This window comes from Paramormyrops kingsleyae, chromosome 23 (genome assembly GCF_048594095.1).
Source record: "Paramormyrops kingsleyae isolate MSU_618 chromosome 23, PKINGS_0.4, whole genome shotgun sequence".
NCBI classification, from domain to species: domain Eukaryota; kingdom Metazoa; phylum Chordata; class Actinopteri; order Osteoglossiformes; family Mormyridae; genus Paramormyrops; species Paramormyrops kingsleyae.
Window position 1 is genome coordinate 16,509,228 of NC_132819.1, and position 26,359 is coordinate 16,535,586.

At 52.4% G+C, this 26,359-nt stretch overlaps 1 protein-coding gene across 1 annotated transcript in view; it reads left to right on the top strand.

Annotated features, from left to right (window-relative positions):
* Positions 1 to 25,830, top strand: part of eif3hb (eukaryotic translation initiation factor 3, subunit H, b) — a 47,330-nt gene extending 21,500 nt beyond the window's left edge. The window contains exons 3-8 of the mRNA XM_023811851.2: positions 9,455 to 9,622; positions 12,778 to 12,877; positions 14,515 to 14,664; positions 21,137 to 21,257; positions 24,043 to 24,175; positions 25,519 to 25,830. Coding sequence (XP_023667619.1) covers positions 9,455 to 9,622; positions 12,778 to 12,877; positions 14,515 to 14,664; positions 21,137 to 21,257; positions 24,043 to 24,175; positions 25,519 to 25,616 — 770 coding nt within the window. The 3' untranslated portion in view covers positions 25,617 to 25,830. The remainder of the gene's footprint in view (positions 1 to 9,454; positions 9,623 to 12,777; positions 12,878 to 14,514; positions 14,665 to 21,136; positions 21,258 to 24,042; positions 24,176 to 25,518) is intronic.
* The last annotated feature ends 529 nt before the right edge of the window (positions 25,831 to 26,359 follow it).

The window sequence follows — 26,359 nt, forward strand, 5'->3', positions numbered from 1 at the left end:
GGGGGGGGGCGACTGCATCAACGCAGGCCTGCAGGCTGCCCGATGGGAGCCAGGTGGGGGGGGGTGACTGCATCAGTGCAGGCCTGCAGGCTGCCCGCGATAGTTTCCTCCATTGTTTGGAAACTGCCGACTGTGGCTCTGTTGATACATCACTTGAACAGCCCCCCCCTCCACACGGCGGGGGCTGGTAATTGTAGGGATAGGGAGAGTGTAGAGAATGATGTGTGACATTTAGGTGCAGTAAATACCTTCCTTTACCGGCAGGTGTTAATTATTAATGCCCAGTGGCCTGAATACCTGAAATTGCTCTGAATTACAGACTATTGTTTTTCCAGCTGTTCCATTGTGGGGGGGCTGATGTTCGTGGTGGGGGTTGGTTTTGGGGCCCCCCATAGTGCTGATGGGAGTGTGTGCTCTGGTTTTCGGGGTTTAAAGGGGTGTGTGTGTGTATGTGTGTGTGTGTGTGTGTGTGTGTGTGAGAGAGAGAGAGATCAAATATATTCTTTAAATTGCTCTGTTTCCACATTTTCATTTAAGTATGAAGAATCTTACTCTCAGAATCTCTTGCTCACACACACACACATGCCCAGTGACACACACACATGCCCAGTGACACACACACATGCCCAGTGACACACACACATGCCCAGTGACACACACACACACACACATACATGCCCAGTGACACACACACACACACCGTCTGATCTGAGGGAGACAGACCACGCCGCCTGGCCAGGAAAAGCTGACGGCACTGATCAATGACGAAAGATGGTCATTCTATCATTCCATCCATCCTTGGTCTCGCTGGTGTGCGGCAGGGTCACCGTGCGGCTGGAGCCCGTCCCAGGACAGGCGGGGGACGGGAGCGGCCGTTACAGGGCAGAGGTGCGCACACACACCCTCGCACAGTCACTCCTGACTCGGGCGTGCTCAGTGTTCAGAGCACAGCGGCCCTGTGGCCATGCTGTCGCTGGGATGTTCTTTATGGATGGTCACCCTGTGTTTGGTGTGCGTGTCCCAGTCTGCTGCGTAACGCCCGCAGTTCCGCGTGTCCCAGTCTGGTCCGTAACGCCCGCGGTTCCGCGTGTCCCAGTCTGCTGCGTAACGCCCGCGGTTCCGCGTGTCCCAGTCTGCTGCGTAACGCCCGCGGTTCCGCGTGTCCCAGTCTGCTGCGTAACGCCCGCGGTTCCGCGTGTCCCAGTCTGCTGCGTAACGCCCGCGGCTCCGCGTGTCCCAGTCTGCTGCGTAACGCCCGCGGTTCCGCGTGTCCCAGTCTGCTGCGTAACGCCCGCGGTTCCGCGTGTCCCAGTCTGCTGCGTAACGCCCGCGGTTCCGCGTGTCCCAGTCTGCTGCGTAACGCCCGCGGTTCCGCGTGTCCCAGTCTGCTGCGTAACGCCCGCGGTTCCGCGTGTCCCAGTCTGCTGCGTAACGCCCGCGGTTCCGCGTGCTGTCGACCCAAAGCCTCCCAAGCGTCCTGCCCCGATGAGGCTGCTGTAGACCCTCCTCGTTTAAGCTGAGCGTTTGGAGGACCCAGGTGAGCGTAAACAAACTCTGATCGGCTTAAGGGGGGCTTTCAGAAAAGCCCTGAACCAGCACCCCCTCTAGGTGCATGAATTCTATATTCCCTGGGCGTGATGGAGTACCCCCCCCCTGCCACATGTATGTCCTGTGTGCTCTTCCACCCCGCGTCTGGAAGCCCTCCCGCTTCCGGAAGCCCTCCCGCTTCCAGCGATTCTCGATGCCATTCCTGCTGCCTGCTCCCTTCTGGGTGCTTTGGGGTGTGGACTCCATGACCCATAACCCCCTTCACCTTCCGAAACTGACTTGGCCCCACCCACCCTCGGTGATGCGTGTGGCCGGGGTCAGTGGAGTGCTGGCTGGTTTGCCCCCCCACTCTGGCCTGTATTAGAGCTGTGCGTGTGGGGGCTCGGTAGTTTGCCGTGTGCCTAGTGTAGCCCCCAGCCTGTAAACCGCAGCGTGTCTTCATCTTCCCTTCCTCTGCAGCCCCCCCACCATCCTCGTGCCTCTGTGAATGAGGGGGTGTGTTTCCCCGGCCCCCTTCGTGCTGAGGGCCCTATCTGTACCTGCACTGCACTCAATCCATTTTTGTGGTCGTTCAGCAGATACTCTCTGGGATACTCATCGCCTCTTTGTCTCCACATTGCAGGGCTCGAACCCGTGACCTGGGGGGCTGCCGGGCCACATGCCCCTACATAACCCATATTATCCTTTGCTCCTGCCCCCATTAATGCTGAGATGGGGATCGGTGCTGTGACTTAACCGGATGTGAGCAGGTCCCTGTTGTGGCTCTACTCTGGCCTGCTTTACCCTCCATTGCAGCTTTTTAATTGTTAATCCGTGGTTCTGGTTCCCCTGCTCTTGTCCCGGACCCTGGGCTCAGCCCTGTCTCTTAAGCTTTGGTAGTACGGGCGCTCGCGGTTCTGACCCGATGGCCGGCTTAATTGCTGCATATTAATTATAATGGAGCCCAGGTCTGCCTGTAGGTGTCCTGGTGTCTGTCGTCTGTCTCTGATGCCGTTGAATCCAAACCTCGCAGCCTGGGCCCATGGCTGGAGTTCCCCACCTGCAGACCAGCTCCCTGATGGCAGAAACGTGACCAGGCACAGGTGTCAGAGCTGAGGGTTGCTTGTGAAGCATTGTTGGGAATGACAAAGCCATCCATGATTGACCAATAGGAAGAGAGGGGCGTGTCTGATCCATACACCATGTGGTTTTCCTTCCGGCTTCTGTAAGCCCATGGGGACATTGGCCGCTGTCGGCCCACGGTTCTGATGGCCTGGTTTCTTCCTGGCGTATGTGGCCCTTCTGCACAGGCTGTGCAGGGGTCCCTGCTGGGGGGGGGGATGGGGTGGGGTCTCAATGGGATCTGTCCTGGGATCTGCTCTTGCCCCATCTGGGCCGACTTCCCAGTGTCCAGAGCTCAAAATTGGCACGAGCAGCAGAATGATCACACCGGGGTGGCGGCTCTGATCCGGATTGGTCCGTCGAGGCAAAATCATGGGGCTCTAGCATTGTTAATGTACGGAGTGCCTTTATCCGTCTGCGGGCTGCGGCGTAGTCTGATTCCGCATGCGTCAGAGAGCTGTCCGGTCGACCCAGCCGGCTGGCATCGCTGCGTGAGCTGGGCTCCACGCCGCCGCCCTGCTGGGCCCCTCTCCGAGGCTCCGGCGGCTGTCGTATGTTTCTTTTAATATAATTTCTGATTCTGAAACTGAGTCGCGTGGGAGTGGCTGTGCTACCCGGCTCCCAGTGCCAGCTCTGCTATAGAGCAGCACGTTTTTGCCCGATTCGGCCATGTTTTGCAGCAGGTATCCTGACAGGAGCTCCCCACGCATCAGCGCATGGCGCGGCCCCTCCGTTGGTTGCCCGTGAGGTCGACCCGCCGGCTCGTAGTGCAGAGTGGCTCAGCGGGACGCGCCCGGGCACCTCCCGATCAGGCCCTCCATGTTTGGCCCTGGCTGCTAGGCTGTTCACATACGGCCCGCTTTTTAATTTCCTCCTGATAGTTAATTCATATTCGAAAGCTGCCCCTGGGCCTTTGAGCTGGATTCTTGTAAAAACCTGAGCTTCACACTATGAGGGCGGATCCTGTGTTACTGTAAATGTGAAATATTGGGACTTGCTTGGGGGGGCGAATAACGACATTCACGGCCCATGATTCCTTACCCAGCCCCCCCCCCCCCCCCCCCCCCCTAAAGTCCTGGTGTCGCGATGCTCCGTTTGGGAGGAAAAGGCTGCAGCTTCCCATGGGGCTGTTGCATCTATCTGTCATGTGATTGGGGACGTCTGTAAATGTCCTTACTTTAAAAACAACACGTGCGTCTGTGACCGTGGTCCTCAGGAGTCCTTGAGGCCCCGTCATGCCCCGTCATGCCCCGTCATGCCCCGTCATGCCCCGTCATGCCCCGCCAAGCCCTCCCAGGCGGCGATCGTACTCAGAGAGCCGTCGAGAGGATTACCTCTTCATTACCTGCCATCCCTCTCCTCTCGTGGTTCATTTCAGTTTCATGGAAACCCAGCTTGCATCCATAGGGGGGCCTTATATTTTTTGGGCACCTGCGTATCACCCCAGCCGGCAGACTCTGGGGGGGGGGGCTGGGGGGCGTTGAGCTGTCTGTCCTAGCTATTTGGCCAGGCATGCCGAGATACAGCTTCCTGAGCGTTATTCGCTCTGTTTTCGTCCCCCCCTCCTCCACCTGGTATTGGTCTGTTTAGGGGGGGGGGGGGACTAATCTTGTCTAGCGGTTACAGAGACTACTGGGCAGTTGAGTACCACCTTCGCCACACACGACATGCGTGAAGCCACTGGGCCCTCATTGGTCACTACAACCCCCCCCATCCCTTTTTTGGGTGCCCAACCCCCCCATGGCTTTACCTCACCAGACAGCCAAGCCAGGACACCAGGATGTGTTCCCTGGCACTGCCAGATCCGTGAAAATGGCTGCTTCAAAGAGGCTGGCCTAAAGCATGTCCCCCACCCCCCATAGAAACGTAGCCCGACCCCTTTAATAGTGTAAGGTGCTTTAGGTTTTGGGGGAGGGGGTTGTGAAAAGCCGTTACTTCAGACTGGCCGTGTGAGTCTTGGCCCCTAGATGGCAGCATCCACCCGGCATTGGCGCTACGTCTGGAGTCCAATTATCTCTGACGGCAGGTTCAGAAGCCCAACGTGCAGCACGCCGCCGCCGGAGCGCCCCCCCCCCCCCCCCACCCCACTCCTGATCCGTTTGTTTGGCCGCACAGAGGGACCCCGAGTGTGCGGCCGGACGCCGGAACGATAATTAAAAAGATCAGTCCTGGCTGTTAACTGTCGAGTCCCTTACCATCTCGCACCCCCCCCCCCCGTCCCCTGCCTGTCTGCCACTGCAGTCCCATCGCTCTGATTGAAAAGATTGTTTGTCTGCTCGTGACCCAGATGTGGTCGGGATATGTCACTGTAATGGGACCCGTCTCCCCCGGCTTCCGGAAGGAGCAGTCAGGGACTGAAGGCATGTTGAGATTAGCAACACATCTGCCTCAAGGACCTGCCCCCCCCCCCCAAGCTAATACCTGGTTGTCCAGTTTTCCCAACACCCTGCTCTCCATGGGGGTGGTCGCAGCAGAATAGGAGTGCTCTTGAGTCTACCCCCCCCCACCCTTCAGTGCAGGTTCAAACTGTGGGTAATGCTTATAATTAAATGTAATTAACCATTTTATGCTGAAGGAAACAGCAGAGACTTAACATCCCAGAGTTTTATCTCTCCCCCCCCCCCCTCCCCGCGCTGCCACCTTTAATCCCCCCCCAAAAAATTTGTCTCCAGAAACTGCCCCCAATTGTCGAGTGGAAAGTGTGCCTCTGCCAACTGGCCTGTAAGATGTCAGTGATCTGAGGTGTGTGTGTGTGTGTGTGCCTCTCTAGCGGTACCACGCGGCCGAGGTAGAGAGACCCTAACGAGCAGCCTGAGCTTGCAGACAGCGCGCTAACAAGGCAGCCAGACTAGGCCGCGCCCAGGAGGGGGCCCGACGCTGAGAGAGGGGGCTGCTTTATATCTTATTAGTGCCTGCTCTACTGCGAGCCCCTTCCCCTCCCCCAGACAGGAGCAAAACCAAACCTGATTTGAGAATTGAGCTTTTATTTAATGGAGGCCAGAGCTGCTTTCCTCTGCAGAGTAGCCAAAAAAAATAGCAGGACAAGACACATGAATGGGCTTAAATTCCTCGTGTGTTTTTTTTTTTTTTTTTTTAAAACGTTTTCCATGATAAGTGAGCGGTTTTAAATGGTCGAGCACACGTACGTGGGGGTCGGTAGCTGATGGTGGGAGGCTGGTGTGCGGCAGGCTTACCTCGTTACGGGGGGGGTGCCCTCGACCTGCCTTCCAGGCCTGCTGGCTCGCCATCAGACCGCACCAACAGTCACGGCTTTACCTGGCAAACTTTCTAGGCGTTCCGGTGGTGATGAGCACAGGGTCGGCCTTGTTTGGCAGCCAACGCTTTCTGCAAGGTAGCTTATTGGCATTTGGTGTTGAGCCACGTTTAAGGCGACCCTAGTCTGCATTTAGCTAGTCTGTTAATCTGCTGTGAAAGAATTAGGAGTAGAACGGCGCGGCTGGATATCGTGGTGTTACCCATTTCTCATAGTGCACTCGTTCATTGAAGTGCATATCGTTAAATGAATAATTATATAATGAATAATAATTATTATCCTTAAGGAAGTAGAATAATTCGTGTTGAGAATGTTAAATATTTAGCTAGATTACAATGCAGCAGTAAGATCATTAGCCAACGCAGGTAGTTTGAGGACAACCTGCCCCCGAATCGTAAATGCGACGTCTGTAGCTATGCGCGGTGGCTTCGTGACGCTGCCGCCCCCCGGGTCGCCGAGCTGTTCCGTCTGATGGTGATTTATACTTGTCAGTGGTGGGGTGAAGCTCGTTCGGGCTGAGGGCGGCCAGGAAGAGCGGCGCCGTGTTTAGCGCTCTCAAATCTGTCACGCCTCGCGGCAGAAAGGGGTCACCCCGAGCTCCGCATCTTGAGTATTCCTTACTCCTAGCGCTCTTCGCTGGCCAGCGCTCGAGCTACATACCATAATAGCTTTGCTCTAGTTATCCCGCTGTTATAATCGGCCGCAGTGAAGTCGATTCCTTGCGACCTTACAGCCGGGGCTTTTCCAGAACGTTCTCTCTTCTCTCTGGGTCTTCAGTGAACAGCCAATAGAGCCCTTTGCTTAATTTATGCGCACAGAATGGTTCCGTAGCGTTCCTCTTTTGGAGTCGGCCTCAGAGACTGTGTGCGCTGATCGCTCATCCATCTTACCTCGAGCCCTTCATTATGAGAGTTACAGACGGGGCTAAATCGACTCCAGATAAGACTTACTGCTCGCCTTGTCCAGTAGTTACTCATACATGTGTGGTCCTAATAAATACAGGCCAGGTCAGGAAATGTGGTCACATGGTGCTGTGACTGTTCGTGGCTCTGGGGAGGAGGTGATGCGTCAGAAATGTTGGCTTCTGCTGGCTGTCAAGGCCTTTAGGTCCTGCGATGGATGTCCAGTTTGGACCCCTCGTGTAACTTAGGTGTAACTTGTGTGTTCTCATTTGGATTTTTGCTTCAGACTGCACGCCAGCCTTCGGAAGATGATGTTACATCTTACAACATGTGCTCCTAACTTTCTGCCAAATGCGGAGCTTCTCTGTGCCCACCATTTTGTTTGAAGTCTTGCATTTTTTTCATTTCAGAATGTCAGATAATTATAGCTTGCGATAAACAATCTACTAATTATCTTTCCCCCATTTTTTTAGTGTTTTGGCGGTTTTCAGTTTTTATTTATTTTTTTTGTTTCGCCCTCTAGAAAAATGTTCCGTGGCTGACTCTGGGCAGAGTGTCGGAATGTTGATGTGTTCTGTATCTCCGTAGCATCCCGGCAATCTGCGGAAGCGACGGCCGTGTTTATTTCCCCTCCCCCCAGATTGCGCTGGTTATTTCCATTTTTCTACATGCATCATGAGATTATTCAAGGCGAATGGAACAAAACCTATGATGTGGTTTAGCTTTGCTGTATCTGGAGGGAGGCGGGGCTTCTGCTGAACACTGGCCTTTGATTGGCTGATTTGTAAAATGGCCTCCTTTTTATGATGTACCTTTTGTTTTTCTTTTTAACCCTTTGGCCATGTTACTTTCCCCCAGACTGTCTGCACAGTCCACTTATGCCAGGCGTGTTCTGTGGACGCTGGCTGCGGTAAGATGAGCCCTCGGAGGAATGGCGCCCCCTCCTGGCCCCACAGAAAACCGGTGGAGACATTGGCGAGGGAAGGGCCCCGACAGCTCTGCGGAATGATCCGTCAGCCCCGGTCTCCTGCTCCCCCCATTTAGTGCCCCCCTCCAGTCCCCCCCCCCCCCTTATCTGCCGTCTTTCATACCCTACACTTTTTTACAGACCACCTGACCGGAGGCAGGTCCGCCGAGGTTGTAAATGAATGGAGGCAAATAAAATTAAAATGTCCTTAAAAGTCCATTTTGGTGCTTTTTGGTCCCCCGGCCTGTGTAAAATCAGATCCTGTCTGAGAAAGGATTAGGTCAGCCTCTTCGGGGGGTGATATTTCTTGTGTTTTCGCTGGGGGGGATATAGGCGATATAAAGCCCCCCCCTGGGCTGTAAGGGACGCGCCCTTATCTGGCTCCCCGTTTCCTCGTTATCTCCGCGTGCCGAGCACATGTCCGCTGGCCGCCCCGCCCCCACGCCTACGGTACCTTAGCTTCCCCCCTTTCCCTGCCCTAACTGAAACCTGGTGTTCTTAATGCCCCCCACCTCCCTAGCTATTAAGGAGCACAGGGATGGGGGGTGGGGGGAGATCAGGGTTGATGATCATTTCCCCGTTGATGTGCACCGCGCTGTGAGGCCCTGGCTCAGGCACGCTTAGCCAAACGAGCGCCAGCGAACCCCCCCCCCCCCCCCCCCCCCCCCCCGAACGCCATGTATCCACCCTCGAAGTAACTCAGCAGCATAGTTGCTCGTCTCCCTCCGTTGAGCCGCCTTGACTAGACATTATTTATTTTTATGTTTACTTACTAATCCAGATTGAACCTCAGACATCCGAGGTCCGCAGGCGCCGCTGATTTGACTTTGGCTGGGGGGTGTTTAAAAAAGTTAAACCTGGAGTTTGAGCCCAGAAAGTGTTTAGTGTCCTGCCTGAGCGTCAGTGGCCATAAATATCATTTGTTAATTTGCTAAATAAGATTTATCCCCGTAACCCTTTATTAAGCTGCATCAATGGCCTCGATCCCGTCAACAGTGAGTGATTTTCCAAGTATTAAAGCAACGTGCGCCATTTTAATTCTCACATTTACAGTGACACTTAATCTTTTGAGTAACTTGCTCACCCAGCGACACTCAGATCCGGGGTCTTTGCGAGTCTTACAGGAGTCTTTGGTGTGCGCTGCCCTGACTGGTGTCTGAGATGGTCGCTGATCGCCGTCTCCTGACCGTATTTGTCCTGCTGAAATGTGTTTTGAAAACGTGAGCCAGCCGTCCTGTGTGCGCCCGGACCTCCACACCTGAGCCAGCTAATCAAGAGCTTTATGATTATCTGGAAAATCAGGGCTGAAATGTGCATTGGCTTGCGGGGGGGCCGACTCCCCCAGTAGGGTGTAAGGGGTGGGATTGAGCAACCTGTGTGAGTGTATTGGCTGGATTGTGTTGGCATAGGGAGGAAGGCCTCTAATGCCTGTTCCTTTATGCAATATGCATGACGGCAATCGACGTCTTTTTACCCTTAAAGGAAGCGTGTGACTTCATCAATAATGTACGACAGCTTTGTGCCTGATTCCTACGGTACCTAGGTGCTCCCTCCAGGGGCCCTCCGATTGTCCCCTGGGGCCCCCAGAGCACTACACAGACCTTGGTCCATCATGGTTGAGCCCGGGAGTGTGACCCTCTGCTTCTGTGTGTCCTCCTCCAGTCCAGTACCAGATGGAGATGATGCGCAGCCTCCGTCACGTCAACATCGACCACCTGCACGTGGGCTGGTACCAGTCCACCTACTACGGCTCCTTCGTCAGCCGCGCGCTGCTCGACTCCCAGTTCAGCTACCAGCACGCCATCGAGGAGTCTGTCGTTCTCATATATGGTACGTTTCCACCGGCCCTCTGTCCTGCTTTTAATGTTTGCCTTGCGGTAGTTCCCTCGTATCCGTAACCTTTTTTTAAATGCATTGTTCCGCCCCCCCCCCTATTAATCAGTACTCTCCTCTCCTTTCCTCGCTCTCCCTCCATTTTGCAGCCCCGCCCTCCCTGGCCTTACCTTCCAGGCCACTCTCGGCAGCCCCCCCCCCCCCCCCCCCTGTGTAAATACCAGCACGCTGTCCCTCCAGCAGCAGCAGCAGCAGCCCAGTCTAGACAGGGTTTCCTTCGCTCTGTTTATTTTCCCTGCTATCGGAGCCCTGATGTGTACATTCAGGAATGCCTGAGCAGCCACTGCGGCCGTAATTCCGGGGAACCTGCCCGGACGCCTAACAAAGGCCCATCTCTGGAGCGCGGCTCCGTACGTGACCCGGCAGTTATGACAGTAGCCTGCCCAGCACCCCCCCCCCCTCCCCCCCCCCCACCTCTCTGCCAGACCCAGCCAGCCGCTTCCAGGACGTCTAGTTCCATTTATAAACTCTTATTATGGGGAGGGGTTTAAGGGAGGGGGGGGTGCATAAGCAAAGAGGGAGCTCACACAAACCCCTAACTGTTCCTCCAGCCCCCCAGCCCTGTCAGAAAGTTTCCTCCGTCTCCCACACGCCAGATGTGCTGCTGTATCACAGCTTAAGGTCATTTACCGTTTTTAATTTCAAGGGAATATTTATACCAGCTCGGTACACATTATGTACTTTGCCCCGCCCCCCCACTGGAGTGGTAGTGATCTGACCTGAGAGGCACAAATGAACTTTAGGGGAGGTTTGTTTTTATTTATTAATGATTCCTAAACACTTTGTCTATGTGTGTTTAACTGTTAAGTGACATGATGCAATGCATTTACTACTTCTGCACAATCCGCTCAAGCTTAATTAAGGCACATTGCCAAGGCCACTGTACACTGCTTTCTTAGGAATGAGGGTTCAGCCCTCCCCTCAGTGGGTGGGATAGTGTATGCTGTCAATCATACTTGTTCTGCTCTCTCATTGGTTAGTTTCCACTATTGAGGACTCATTTCTGGTGTTCCCCGTATGAGACGCTGTTCCTACCTGAGTGTTCCTATCCTTACACACTGTCAGACAGAAATAGGCTGACCTTGAGAACCTTTTTTTAATTACCCAGAGGAGCAATATTTCTAATCTCTTTAAAACAGTTTGTCTTTCTTGTTGTTTGGGTCCATAACATCGCCGGCTTTTTGCAGGCCTCCGATCAGCCTCACTTCACGCCGGCTTTTTGCAGGCCTCCGATCAGCCTCACCTCACGCCGGCTTTTTACAGGCCTCCGATCAGCCTCACCTCACGCCGGCTTTTTGCAGGCCTCCGATCAGCCTCACTTCACGCCGGCTTTTTGCAGGCCTCCGATCAGCCTCACTTCACGCCGGCTTTTTGCAGGCCTCCGATCAGCCTCACCTCACGCCGGCTTTTTGCAGGCCTCCGATCAGCCTCACTTCACGCTGGCTTTTTGCAGGCCTCCGATCAGCCTCACTTCACGCCGGCTTTTTGCAGGCCTCCGATCAGCCTCACCTCATTCCCCCTCTCTGGATCTGCCTTTGCTCTTTAGCGGTTCGTCATTCCTAATTGGCGGTTAGCGGAAGCCTCCACACAGTGGTTTTTCGCAGCGTCCCGTGATGGCTCTTACCTCGATTAGAGGCATTAATGTCACCCGCCATGCCAGCATTCGTGCTTTGGATGGCGAAATGGGCCTCCCTCACTTTGCCCCTCCCAGCGGGAATGCGCCCCCTCACCGAGGGCCGGTTCTTTTCCGAGATGTCACATGACTGATGGACGTGGGCCTCCCAGCGACTGATTTACTGCCTGTTTACCCAGAATTCCCCACCATTGTCTTGCAGTTTTGAAAAAAGTAGCTCAAGTATAGCATTGCGCTAACAACAAATAGGTTGTGTGTTCGAATCCCAGGGAGCGCGCATAAGTTGTGACCCTACACCGTATTTTAAGTCATGCTGGATAAAAGCGACAGATGAATAAATGTTAAACGTAAGACTTCTTTTTGCTTCAGTGTTTGGGTTCCAGGTTACTCCTGTAATGGAGCGATCCGGAATGTGTTTCTTGGCGGTTCTGGAATGACAGGTTGTGTTTGAATGGAGCAAACGAGGAGTTTGTGAGGAATCTGAGCACCTCCTCACCGTGTCGGGGTGCAGCGGTGACTGGCAGCTGCGCTCAGCTTTGCCGGGAGGTTAATAAAGCCCCTCGGATAGGAAATGTCCGCTTTCTGACAGCAAAATTAATCCGGAACGACTCCGAAATCTGTCCCTGCTCACCAGCCAGTTATATCTACATACATCCTTAAAAAGCCCGATGACCCAGATTTAAATTTTTATTTATATATTTCTGTTTCCGTGACAGTCTCCCTGTGCTTTGCTCTAAAGTACCAATCAGGTTTGAATGGGGGTGTTGTTGGTTGATCTTGTTCTTATTAATAGTGTGACTGCATTCACTTTGCCTTTCTGCTTAATTTTCAGCTAAACTAGACCAGCTGAAAGTAGTGTTTTTATTTATTTATTTTAAAGCTGAAGTACTTTTTGAGTATCTGTACGCAATGTTTCTCAGTCCTCTCCTTGGGACCCCCATACAGTCCACTTTTTTTGCTCCTGTCTGAGCTGCTAGCACACCTGAACCAGACAACCAAGGACACCGAATACCGGCCACAGGAAGCTGGGAGGGAGCAAAAATGTCGACTTTCTGGGGTGGCTAACGACCTGCTTGAGGAACACACTACATTAGGATGCTGATAACGGGTTTCACTGTCTTAAATGGGTGCTTCCCTTTCCCTTCCCGCTCAAACACACAGACGCGCACACACGCACACGCACACACACACACACACACACACACACACACAAGTGCACGCATACACACGCATTGCTACCATCTTGCAGTAATCTGTCTGCACCCCCACTCATCCTCCTGCAGCTGTTAGGGTGCGTTCTGGTACTCGGTTCTGGTACTGGGTTCTGTCTTGTGTGGCGTCCTGTGGCTGAATTTTCAATCTGAAGTGCCTGCATGGCTTGGGGGGGGTGGGGACAGAGGTGGGTCCCGTGTGTCTCCCTCCTTGCATGACATTTCGCATCACCTCTGTTTCTGCACAGATCCTATCAAGACTGCTCAAGGCTCTCTGTCCCTGAAGGCGTACCGACTGACCCCCAAACTGATGGAGATCTGCAAGGAGAAGGACTTCACACCCGAGGGGTAGGAAGCCACACTTCTAACGTGGCCCCCCTCTGCTGGGCTTTGCCGGTCCCGCCTACGTGCCGGACGAACACCGAGGACAGCAAGCACGTCTTGCGCCCAGTGCATTTAACACACGTGCCGTTTAGCCTCCGCGAATGTGCAGCAAGAATCTAATTGCTTCTGACTAGTATAAATCTGAGATGTAGAGTCTTCCCCTTCGCAAACCCATCTCTGCAAGTCACTATTTAATTCCTTCCAAAAGTGGTCAGTTTAAACTTGAAAGATCCTCCTAATTTGCAGCCCAGGGCGATTAGTTCGTCTTCATCTGGAGCCACTTTTTATCCGTTTACATTCTCGCTTCCGCACTTTCATGCGATCGCTGACCTGAAATTTAAAAGGCCTCAAGATGGAGATGAGCAGTGAGGCTTCTGGAAGCTTCTTGCTGCCTGTGTAGCTGCTAATAGCCAACCTGTGATGTGTAGATGCGGCTCCCCCCCACCCCCCCCCCCCAATACGACGACCTATGTGCTGTGGCACCCCATCATGTAAGATATGACTGAAGCACTGGGTGTCTCACTCAGTTTGCGTGTCTCTGAGCTCTGTTTGTGATCAGACTGCCCCCTCCCCACTTCTTTCCCCATTTCCTTTGATCATTTATCATTCAATGTTGTGATTGAAGGCCCCCCCCCCCCACCAAATTGCGTCATGATTGGGTAATGAGTGGGGCAGTCGCTAACAGAGGCAGCCCAGGTTCCCCGCCAAAAGCCGCTCTCAGAGACTGATCTTGTTTCTTCAGTTGGATTTAATTAGCCGTTTATTTGTGAGCGCCGAAACTCGGGGGCCCTTTAAGGCAGGACCCCTTTCAATCCCCATTACATCCATGTGACTCCGTGTTGAAAGAAACCCTGCTTTTGGGATAAATAAGTGTGCTTATTTTTGAAAGCCAAGAAACGGGTTCAGTAGCGGTAGCAGAATAAGCTGCGGTCTAGCAGAAGGGGAGAGGTGTATTCATCTTCCCCGGTCTTTTGTTTGGCTCCTGACCGAATGCTTTGAGCAGTTATTAATGGAGACTAAGTGTTCGGGGGTTGGGGAGGCACCGAGCCTCGCGGCCTGGCATGCGGGCCTCGCCGCCGGCGGTCGTGGGTTAACGTATGGCGGGAAACATTGGCAGCGCACGTCTGAACCAAGGAAGAGGGACGATTACCTCCGAAAGCTGCCACCTTTCATTAGCTCCCCTGTTAAATCTCCATCTTTCTCACGCAAAGTGGCCCAAGCTTGTGAAGCGTGTCATTCAGCAGTTCCGTGATGATAAAAATGGTCGGGGTGCGGGGGGGGGGGCAGTGGAAAACCTGGGAAAATGAGGGCCATCTTTCCATATCTGCTAGGGATTGGGGGTCAAGGTTTTATTGTAGTAAAGTAGGTAGGTTTGCACCATACCAATAATCCCCTGTTCCTCCCGTTCGGCCAATGGGCCGGAAGTGCCGAGTAATGTTCCATTTCTATGGGGTTCTGCCATTTGCAGAGCGACTCGCATCTATATTCTGACACCTTGGCGGCATGTTAGAGGCCCTGGCAGCATTAGCGATGTAGAGGTATGTGTTTGCGTAACCCCCCCCCCCTCACTGAAATGTGCCCTGTGCCCTTTCCCCCTCCAGGCTGAAGAAGGCCAACATCGGGTTCGAGCTGATGTTTGAGGAGGTGCCGATCGTGATCAGGAACTCCCATCTGATCAGCGTACTGATGTGGGAGCTGGAGGAGAAATCCACAGTGGCCGACAAGCACGAGCTGCTCAATCTCTCTAGCAAGTATGTGTCTCGCCTCCCCACCACGCTGTGCGCTCAGGGCCCGTCCGCCGCCTGTGCTTCCACTTGGCAGAGATCCCCAAAGCTGTAGGATGCTGTCACCGAGCCCTAAGCCTTAAAAAAAATATATATATGTGTGTGTGTGTGTGTGTGTGTGTGTGTGTGTATAATAGCTGAAGTAACTGCAACCATGTTGGAGCAATTGGGCCTGGGGTTTGGTTGTCTGAAGGGTCTGCTGCTCACGTAAAACCCTGTGTGTCACAAGACCAGGGCAGAGAGTGTAACCAATGGGGCAAGAGAGAATTTCAGATTAGCTGCAGCTTGCCCTGATCAAATTGTATTAAATGTAATCCAAAAATAAACACCCAGCAAAAGCATTTTCTTTTAGAGGTGCCCGGTAAGCTGTTCCCATCTACACCGGGCCTGTAATTTTTCAGTTAGATAGCGGCTAATGGCTTTGCTTTGGTCCCAAACCAAGATATGCCCTCAGATCCGATACAAATGCCCTCCAGACGGGAGAGGCTGCGACTTGGGCGATACTCAGGGGCGTGTTCAAGGCTGAGGGCCGAGTGAGGAGCCCCAGATCATGTAGGCGTCGGCATTTGAGTGTCGAAAATGGCAAATTCACATGTTTGTGTCCCCTTCGGTGAGGTAAAAACTTTTCTATGCATCAGCATGCTTTAAATTCTATTTATTTCCCTCCCCTTTAAATGTGTGCATAAGCCGATGCTCTGCTTAAAGGGGCGGTCTTGTAATGAAAGTATTAACATTTTATCGTTGTCACTTTCTAGTCAGACGCTCACAAAGGTTTGAGGTCCCCTTGTGGTTGACTGTAAAGGGAATGTAACCTTTTTAATTTGTCGCCCGTAATGCTGCCCTGAAATCTACACTTTTGCCAGATCAAAGGGTTCCCCCCGTGCCCCCCCCCCCCCCCACTTCCCCGTTAGCGCTCAAAAGAGTAAGTTCTGAATGCCTTTCCCTGGCCAGCTCCTATCTCCTCCAACACCACCAGAATCGCCTTTCTGCTGACCAGCCAATCACGGCCTTTCGCATTCCACAGACCAATCGGAACACGAATTCAATATATTTATTGTCCTGTGATTTATATAGTTCCGGTAGGATGACTGTTTAGTTATTAACTTTGAGAGCAGTTGCTCCTGATGGCCCTTGAGATGGCTATATAGCCAGGAACCGGGGGGCTTTCGGGTCTCGGGAGTGTGCGACGCATCCCGAAAAAGTGCAGATTTATCAGCACCCGCGCCTGCCCCTCCCTCGCCCAGCTCCCCCCTCTGTCCACATCTGTTTAAGCTATCTCCCTGCCGTCTGGCGTTACCCTAGAAACCAAAGCAAACAAGGAATCGCTGCTGCCTTTTCAACACAATACCTCCCTGTCTCTCTCTCTTCCTCCCGCTGCCCCCCCCCCAACCCCCACCACCCCCACGCCCTCCTGCAATCTTTCTCATGAAGAGTTCACTGCGAAATTTAATTCCTTTTTTTGAGAAACTTTTTTTTTTCTTTTTTCTTTTTGAGACAAGAATTCTAAGCGAGGCTCTGAGAATCCTCTGTCTCGTTCAGGGGGAGAAAAAAAAAAGACGTTACTCGTTTTGCGTTTGAATTTAAGTATCTTGTGGTTTATTTTTGTTCCCCCCACCCCGTCGCCTCCACTTCTATTCCCTGGGGTGCAGTTTTGGGCCCTTCCCTTTCATGTGCGTCTGAAGAGTCAGTTCTCGTGGTCTCGCAGGCATTGCTGTCCTCAGCCCCATTGTGTCCTCTCTCTGTGCTATCAATCTTTCGCTGTTCATAGGGTTGGGGTGGGGGGGGGGGTTCAGTGCTTCCAGCAACAGGAAGGGAGCCTTGGGAAGACCTTCATCTACAAGAAAAAACAGCTTCACGCACGAGTTAAAGTCCTCCCTTCCAAAGAAACTTTTTTTGGGTTTACAGTGATAGGCGTGCATTTCGAGCTTCGGATGCCCCTCTTTGGCTTAGTTTGAACATTCTCATAGCGACTTGGGAAAGTGTTACTGTTTGAAACCTGCTCTCCCAGGCTTTAGGCTGAGCCTGAGCTTAACTCACGCTGTGGTGCTGTCCTGCCTAGTAATTCCCCGGGTTTATCATTAAAGTCGTGCCTGTACGCTCTGCTAACTGGCTCCAGAGTGTCTCCTTTCTCCAGCAACTTTCTCTGCTGCTCCTTATCACTCCAGTGTGTGTGTGAGACTCCTCCGCCGCCTGTCGCTCCGTGACCCCAACGTGTCACCCTTCAGCAGTCACGGGCTCCTCTCTGTATTGTCGCCGTCGTCACAAACCCGACGGCGGCATGTGTTTCGGTTTAAGGAGGCTTTCATCTCCACTGGGCCCCGGCCTCGCTCATTCGTGCGGACTACGTCTTCGGCGCTAGGCGACAGTTGTAGCTTGGCAGGCTGGGACACTTCTGAAATCGGGGCGTGTCTGTGTACGGTTTGCAGCCGATGGGTCCTTAGATGTTCTAGTTCCATGTTTTCTATGTGGTGTTCCACCATTCGGTCTGTATCAGAGAATACGTTCCTTTTAAGAAACAGTGTTGCATGTGTTGTGTTTGTCATACAGATGTTCTTTTAGCCATCCGGTGAGTCTCAGCAGCCGGTGTTTGCTTTGGTGGATTTTTCCGAGGGGTGATGCCCCCTTCTCAACCCCCAATCCAACCCAGCCCAACCCTGTCAGCTTTCTGTTATTAGTTGTCCTCGGCTCTGGACGTTGAGTGGACCTTTTCTGCTCGTTCGCACCGCATCCATCCACCCCAATGTATCTGGCCTGTTTGAACATTAGGAGTTCGTCAGAAGATCTTGCCGAAGGTCTGTTGGGGCAGAGCAGCCTTGCCAGTGGTGTAAACAGCCCGGCTTGATGAATGCGCCAGGCCCACGCCTCAGCTCGACTCACCCTCGCACTGTAGAGCAAGCAGCCCTGTGGGGTCCTACCCTCACATCCTTGCTGGAATGAGTGCTCGCCCCATGGCGCCCCCTTTTGTCCGAGAACATGTTTTCATGCTGACATCATGTTGCGGGCTCCTCTGGATTCTGCTGGCGGCGGGGGCTCCTGGCTGAATAATTAAAGGGGATGTACAGGGTGGAGTCAAATCCGGATATCTGTAGCCGTTTGTCAAGTGGGCTGTGCCAGGCTGGGAGCTCCTTATGAAACAATCTTGACAGAGGCCACATGCAGACCTCCCCCTTAATTTTTCTGCTCCTTTTGGCACGGCGCGTAGAGTCTGAGGTCTATTTTATTCCCCGTAAGTGCAGCATTAAATCGCTCTCAAATCACCCGCAGTGCGCATTGAAGCCTTTTCTTTGTCCACTTGGGGACGCTGTCCAGCTTCCAAAGGTGAGTTGCCTTCAAGACGCCTTCTGCTTCCTTAAGCGGAGCTGCTGTTTCGATGGTTCTCCACTTCAGCCATGGCTTTTGCCCGAAGCCCACGGTGAACCCACGTAATTCCCGCGCCTTCCAGAGGCCTCCGGCTCTCTGCTGCACGATCTGGACCTCGCGTCTTGAGGCGCCACGGCCCAGCAGGATAGCTCTCCGGTTTATGTGGAGAACCGGGTGTCCCTGTGCCTCTTAAATCCTGACTTTTATTCTCGTAGTTAGTACTACCACCAATCTGAAACGCAGCCATTTTAGCGCTTGTGGCTAATAGCCAGCTATTATGGAAGATAAGTGTGTTAAAGGTTCGCTTCGGTGGTAATAAGGTATTTTGGGCATTCTGTGAAATTTAGTTTGCCAAAATTTATCTCCACGCTCAGTGATTTTTAACGGCAGGATTTAATAATATTGTAATAGCATTGTTTTTGGAAAAATAACATCAAGATACCATTTACCATGGCATAATGTCCGAATATTGTGAAAAATTGAACACTGCACAACCCTACTGAAAGTGTGTGTGTGTGTGTGTGTGTGTGTGGTCTCAGTGGCGTAAGACGCCCTCCTCCGGTTGTCAGGCCTCGCGGGCTCGTCGCTAAGTGTAAGGCCTTCCCGCTGCACCTGGCCTGGGCTCCTGATCAGCTGGCCTGTGGGACAGGTGCTCGGGCGAGTTTCTAAGCAGGGAGGCCCCTCACATATCTCCAAGGCACCTGCCATGGGCCCTCGCCACCTAGCCAGGAGGATTATGCTGGAGAGCAGCAGTATAGTTATACGGCTTTCCTCAAATTTGGGATTTATGGTTTAATGGAAATCTTTAAACTCCAATAGAATTATCTGACAAAGTGGAAAGGGGGGTATCTGTAATAAAGAATGAGTTTTTGCTCTAACGGGAGTGATCATGTCCTCAGCCAGTGTTTCGGGTGTCCCATTACTAAAGTGCCATTCCTCTGCCCCCTCACAGGGTGTGTCCAAATTGAAGTGGTCTGTAAGTTGTTGGTGCTGGGTACAGTTCAGTGCATTTAAGCTGCACTAATCAATTTATCATTAAGTGTATTTTAAAATCAGACTGACTGCTGCATGTGCAGTTCGTGTTGTTCAGCGATGTTCCTCTGAAACCTCTTGATTGGCTGGCCCTCTCCCTGACTGTCACCCTGAGATTTATTTTTTTATTTAATAGTATTTCGGGGGCTTTTATAAATATGCCATCGTGCCACATCACTGAATGCAGTAGGTCACTGGTATTAATTGGGTTTCCATGGTTAAAGAAGTCTTTGCCACTAATTGGGTTTGAAAATGACCGTTTGAAGTGATCTCTGCATGTATTCGTCGGGTCTATCAAAGCTTCCATCAGTGTCCTTTCTGGCTTAAAAAAACAAACTAATATGTATATTTGTGTGTGTGTGTGTGTGTGTGTGTGTGTGTATATGTGTGTGTGTGTGTGTGTGTGTGTGTGTGTGTATATGTGTGTGTGTGTGTGTGTGTGTATATGTGTGTGTGTGTGTGTGTGTGTGTGTGTGTGTGTGTGTGTGTGTGTATGTGTGTGTGTGTGTGTGTGTGTGTGTGTATATGTGTGTGTGTGTGTGTGTATATGTGTGTGTGTGTGTGTGTGTGTGTATATGTGTGTGTGTGTGTGTGTGTGTGTGTATATGTGTGTGTGTGTGTATATGTATGTGTGTGTGTGTGTGTGTGTGTGTGTGTGTGTGTGTGTGTGTATATGTGTGTGTGTGTGTATATACATATACAGAAGTGCCTTGAAGGTTTGTTTTTGCTCACAATCGGCAGGAAACACATATTCCTCTGCCAATTAATTTTTGCATGGTTGCTATACACTTTGCTAACAACAGCATGCTGTCATGCAAGGTAATATTTGCTCGTCGTAAGCAGATGCACATGCTCTCTGAATGTACTCAGACCAAACATCGTTGACCTCTAGCCCATGTCTGCATGAGGCTGACTGAACAGATGTTTAAAATAGCAAAGGAAATTCGATAAAGATCTGAAGAGCAGGATCCTGCATCGCTGTAGGTAACAGCTTTGCATTTCTGGTCACCTTAGTAGGTCCTTGTTCAGGCAGCCAGTTGAATTCATGGGGCTCTGAGTGGATTTCCAGAGCCACTCGGCCCCAAACTTGGAGCTTCTGTGTTTGTGTGATGAACTTGCTGTGAGTGCAGTAGCAGACTCTGCCTTTTGAAGTGGCGTATCTGAAAGTTTAAGCTGAATTTGAAACACACACACGTGCCCTTCTTCCTGCACCCCTGTGGTTGTGCTCTCCTCACCCCATCTTAGGTCAAATGCACCACTCAGCTCCTAAACCAATCGTCTGCAGCAGAGATTAACAGTTCTAGGCATTATTTCATACTTTTTATCTCTTGTAATTAAGGAACTGGCTCTGTAATTTGTGATAATCTGTTTTCACGATTTTCATTCTTTGTACAGATTTCATTATTAGTTTATGACCCCAGTTAGCAAACGTTATGATGCAGAACACGGTTGGGAATTGAAGCAATTTCACATTTTTCTATTTGGGTTTATTCAGCCCGGTTAGGGCAGCGTCTGTGAGGAAAAGAGCTCTCTTTGTGTGCGGCCATCTGGCTCTCCGTTTGCCGGTGCATCCTGCCCTGGTTCTCCGTGTGAAACACGCACCCGGCTTGATCCAATTTCATTTCGCCTTGGGCTTCGGCAACGCGGTGAAGGGGCTGTTGGAATATGGAAGGGGGCAATCGTCCTGTTAAATATTAAATAAAGGAATTCTTAGCGTTTCGTCTTTCTGGGACAGATCCGTATTGACGCAGTAATCCGAGAACGCGGTGCTGGAGTTCTGCGATGATTTGTGCGGGTTCTCTGCCTGACCGGAAATCTGCTCTTAGGAAAATATGGATTAGTATCTGCCATGAGTGGTATCGTGTCTTTCTGCCCGAGCCCACTTTCAAAGTGCTGCAGAATGTCGGCCGTCTTCTCCAGACCAGCCACGGCGGTCTGTGTACATCTGTGCCGGACATGGCTGTTTCGGGTTAGAGGTTCTGCACCTTTCCACCCTGCTCCCCCCTATGTTTTATTTTTTTTGATGTGATGCCTCATCATCTCACAGCAACCATCTGGAGAAGAGCCTGCAGATGCTGATGGACCGGGTGGATGACATGAGCCAGGAGATCGTCAAGTTCAACACCTACAGCCGCAACCTCAGCAAGCAGCAACAGCAGAAGCATCAGGTACCCCCCCCCCCCCCCCCCAAGCCATCCACCAACATTGCCTCACTCCAGTACCCCCCAAATTCAGTCTCTCGTTTTGACACGTTTAAAACCACCTTCCGCCACTAGGGGCAGCATTGATAGCTCTGCTTGGTTTATACACCCGTCAGCTGCTCCTATTTGGCCGGCCCCTCCCCCTCCATGTTCAGTGTGACACCTAGTCATTATGACCCTCCCCGTCCTGATTACCGGCCCCAGTAACCTGATTCATTTAATTGGGTTTGGTAGCGTGTGGAAGGTAATTTCGTGCCCAGGTATCACCCCTTACCCTGTCGCTGTGAGCCCTGAAGGCCACGACTGTCAGAGTGCTCTAAATGGAGCGCTGTGAAGCCTTCGGGGAATGTGCATTTCTGATTATTAGTCTTGCGTTAATAGGATCCTTTTAAATAGACATTGTGTTTTTACCTTTCATTCACGGTTACCTTCACATCCAGCCCTGGAGACCATATCGGCTGGCCCACCCGCCTCCACGTCTCATTCCCCCACCTCGGTGACCTGTCCCCCTGCCATCTTTGGCATCTGTAATATGATGGGGGGGGGGGGGGGGGGGATTGGTAATGTAGCTCACACCACAGGTGTGCTGTTTTAATAGGAATTAGCTATTTATCGTTTCCCTCTTCTGGGAATAACACCCAGAGCCACAGTGTGGTTAGCCTCTGTAAACACTGGCCTTTATTGCTCCTAAATCCTTCACTGTGGCAGAACCGGGTCGTGGGCCTGCTTGCCATCCCGGTCTAGTATTAATCAGACCTCTAAGAGGTGTGAAATGACATTACTGTGGCTTTAAGGGAGGGGCGGCACATCTACGCTGACCCTCCCATTTCCGCTTTTCCTTTCTGTAAATCTTTATTTCCCAAGGAGGAGGGCCACGTGCATGGGGGCCCCTTAGCGACTCTATCACGCCAAGTCCTCCTGCTCTGGGGGCTCAGAGCCCGGCCGGAATGAGGGACTCCACGTGGGGGCTGCGTTTTGAGATCCCCACGCCAGTACGCTCGCGCTCCCACTGTCTGGGATCCATCTACGGCCAGAGTAAAAGCCAGAAGGGCACAGCGCGCGTACTTCCCACGGAAATCTAAATAATATGTTACAGGAAACACTCGGAAAAAATGAATGCCTGGTCAGTGGCTCCGCCTTCATGCCGGATAGCATCGGCTTCTGCGATAAACAATGGGCTGAATCGGCCCACAGATGCAGCCCGGGTGTCGCGTCGCGCCGAACTGGTAAAGCAGATGGGTAATTTGCATAGCTATGTAAATGGTGATTAGTCTCAGTAGGTGCAATGAAATATCCAAGCAAATCATAATTCATCAATCTGTCCGCTATCCTTTATAAATTATAATGTGTGTGCTCCTTCCCCAGGGTCTGGTTTTTCAAGGAAAGCGCAGCCGCGTGACCGGGGCCCGTAAGCGGGGGCCTCAGACAGTCCCGGAGTTTCGTTTCTGGTTTATCTGGTGCCTCTGTGCATCCCTGTAGTGGGTCGTCTGCGCTCATTAACACGTGGTCCGACCACCGGCATTTTTTGGCCATTTGGCTGGTTTTTGCATATGTTGCGCTGGAGGTCGGGGGGGGGGGGAGGGGGAGGGGGAGCGGGAGAGTTTTGGCCAGAGGTGCTCCTGCCGGTGAGGCACGCAGCTGTGAGCGGGAAGGGGGGTCAGCCCATCTGTACTGACTGACCTTGCAGCCCAGTCCTGTAGGGGGAGTGCGTGTCATGGCCTACACCTACCTTTTTGGGGGGGGGCAGGGTGCATGCGAATGCATCTGGAAATACATGCTGGGTCATCACAGCAGCACAAACTGCGACTTCTATGCAGTTAGGCCCGGGGGGTCACAGACACTCCCAGTGTGCTACTGTCCGGGTAACACCCTTCAGTGTTTCATTAAACTATGGTTTAGCTCTGCCTCGTGGCCCGTGTTCTGTAATACTGACCGCATACACAGGACACTGGGACACAGTGCTGATCAGCAACTCTGATTCTGATGTCATATATACCCCTTAAGACATCTTAAATCTGGGGTAATAATCAGTGAGTTGCCCCAGTCAGCTAGTTTAGTTCATGTTTGATGTTACCGCTCTTTCCTGCATAGTGCTTGGAATCTCAGTGTCAGACCACGCCCCCCTTTGGTGGTTCAGTGTCACTGTATGAGATTAGGTATTTGTATACAGAGAATGTCACTGGGTTCAGCACTTGTATGTATGAATATCCCAAACAGGTTAGAATATGGCCCTAGGCCCTAAAAAGATGCGCAGTATCCTTAGTGCCTGGAGAAAAGGCGCTGTGCAGCTATCAGGGTGTTCATTACCCTGTCCCTGGTTAATATTAGCATAGGTGCCACTGATAGCTATTCCTGGCACCTCTGTGTAGAGCTTATGATGTATCTGACAATCTCTCCCCCCCTGGCTGGGATAGCATTCCCTGATGTAGTGCATAGGTGAACAGTGTCACAGGAAGGGTGAGCCAGTCTCCACACGCAAAGCACTTCCCCAGCAGAAGAGCCTGGGGATACCCCCCCCCCCCCCCCCCAAAGCAAAGTGGAATCTCCCAGCTCGGCAGGGCCAGGCTGAGGTTAATGACGAAGGGGTAGTAAATTAGAGCAAACTGCCTGCACGTGTGCCTCTATATTTCTGTCAGCCCCCCCTCCCCAGTCTGCTTTCTTCCTCCCAATCTCACGATACCTCCGCAAGCCCTCGCACGATCCCGGAGGTCTGTGTTCACACGTCTGCACGTCCCTCTCTCTCTCGCCGCAGTACGTCCAGCGCCGCCAGCAGGAGAACGTTCAGAGGCAGTCCCGCGGGGAGCCGTCGCTACCGGAGGAGGACCTCAGCAAGATGTTTAAGCCCCCCCAGCCCCCGCCGCGCATGGACACCCTCCTCATTGCAGGTTAGTGTGCTTCCATGTCCCACCCAGCCACGCTACTGTCTTCCAGGCCCCGCCCACCCATCTACGATCCTATGTTCCATGCCCCGCCCACCCATGCCCCTGTCTTACATGCCACGCCCCATCTTCCAAGCCCCGCCTACCCAGCCACACCCCTGGTCTTCCATGCCCTGCCCCTCAACTTCAACGCCACCTCTCCAGCCGTGCATCCTTGATGAGCCCACGCGGTGTGGATTAGACTAGGTAGGTGGCGGTGGACCCCTACGGGGAACACCTGTCAGAGTATAATTGGAAATTCATGAGATCCCGTTCGGAGTGAGCGGAGTGCAGGGAAGCCGGATTTCCCTCGTTCCCAATCTCATGCTCCTGCTTTTTTTTGTTCCATTTCTTCCCAGACTGGAAATAAGCTGTAAATCATGACTCTGCCAAAAATCTAAATGAATCTCATGAAGTTAAAGCTGTATGGGTTTGATTTATGGTTTATAGTAAGGTTTGTTATGAGGGAGTAAGTCAGTAGGAGAGTAAAATTCGGGATTATTAATATGCGTCTGCCTGAGTGCTAGCCTGTTACACATGGCTCGGTACCCCCACCCACAGCCGTATGCTAGGTGGACAACCCCCCCCCCCATCTGTTTGTGAGACTTGGAGCTGCTGCCCTCTTTTGCTATTAGGCACTTGGGCTTAAGGAGTGATTATTGTCTTCCATAGAGCGGCCGTTTAATGGAAATCCGATCCTTCATTCCTGACACTGAGAGCGGTTAATCTGAAAGTGGGCGTTGCTCTGAGGGCGGTGGGACTCCCCAGCGGCTTGGTGACAGTGACGCTTATTAACATACAGGCCATTCATGGTGGGGGGGGGGGGGGAGAGATGGGGTGCACTTTCAAGCCAAAATTAAAACGCACGGAAATACGATTTTAGTATGAAGGTGAATCAGACTGCCAGCACTGTGCTTTCTCCTTTCCTGAAGCGAGTAGAGAAGTAGAAATGCCAAACTCATCCCCCCCCCACTGTCAGTGTTTGTGCATCTGGGATATGTTAAGGCGCGTTTTGGCTGGGTCACGCCATCTGAAGGCTCAGGTTGGAACTGCAACTAGGCCGACACCCCAGCGGCAGTCAGTGTCGTGGCGGAACACGGAACACAGCACCGTGCTGTGTTACATGCGGCGTAAGGCATAGTCCCGCCGCTGGGACGTGGCATTTCTGCAGCCTGAAGTCCCGCCCCTGGTCCTCCATGGCGGCCCATGAGAGAGGCATTTGTCATTATTTCAGCGAGGGGCGTAAGCACCAGCCGTACCTCTCACTCTGGCCGCGTGCACACTGTGCGCTCTACTGCTGTCTCCCGCAGGACAAATCAACACCTACTGCCAGAACGTGAAGGAGTTCACGTCGCAGAACCTCGGCAAGCTGTTTATGGCGGAGGCGCTGCAAGGTCACAACGGCTAGAGACGCGGCGGAGGGGAGGAGCTCCGAGACGGGCACGCCTCCGGGCCAACGGCGTCTTTTTCCAGAAGCTGCCGGAAACCACAGGAAGACGGGACTCACGCCGGCCCAGGAAAGAAGGTCCTTTTTAACCGAGACCTGTTGGAAATTAAACGTCTCTGGTTTGGATTTGTATATTAATTGGATATAAATAAAAATTTCAAACCCTTTCAAGACACTTTTTGTGTTGCCAGTTCATTTTGGGGTGTGTGTGTTTATGGTAACTCTGTTCCCTCATGGACTCGGTGTGGACATTGTCTGGGTGTTAAAGCTTTCTTTATCCTTTTAGCAAGATAACCTGGCAAAGCCACGTCAGGGGGGTGTTTGTGTGTGTAACATGATGAGAAATAATCCCTGATTGGCAAGCAGGTGGGTCTCCCAGATTATTCCGGAATAAAGGGCCGCGATAAAGATGGAGAGTGCGTAGCGTGTCCCTAAGGGGATGTGCTGTGGCAGTGGGAGGCTTGGCAGATTTGTGCCGCTGGCTCTGTCGCTGGCTCCCAGCTGATCCCTGTCACGCAGTGCTGGGTCACCATCGCTTGCCGATGGGTGTTCGGTGTGGGCGTCAGTCAGGGGGCAAAGTGCGGGGGGGGGGCGGGATCTCAGGATGATCTTAAATGTGCTGTCAAGGCTTTGACCTCTAGGTTTTTGCGTTGGATGTTTTCTTATTCAAGTATATTTGGACAGCGAGAGTTGGCTACACTAAT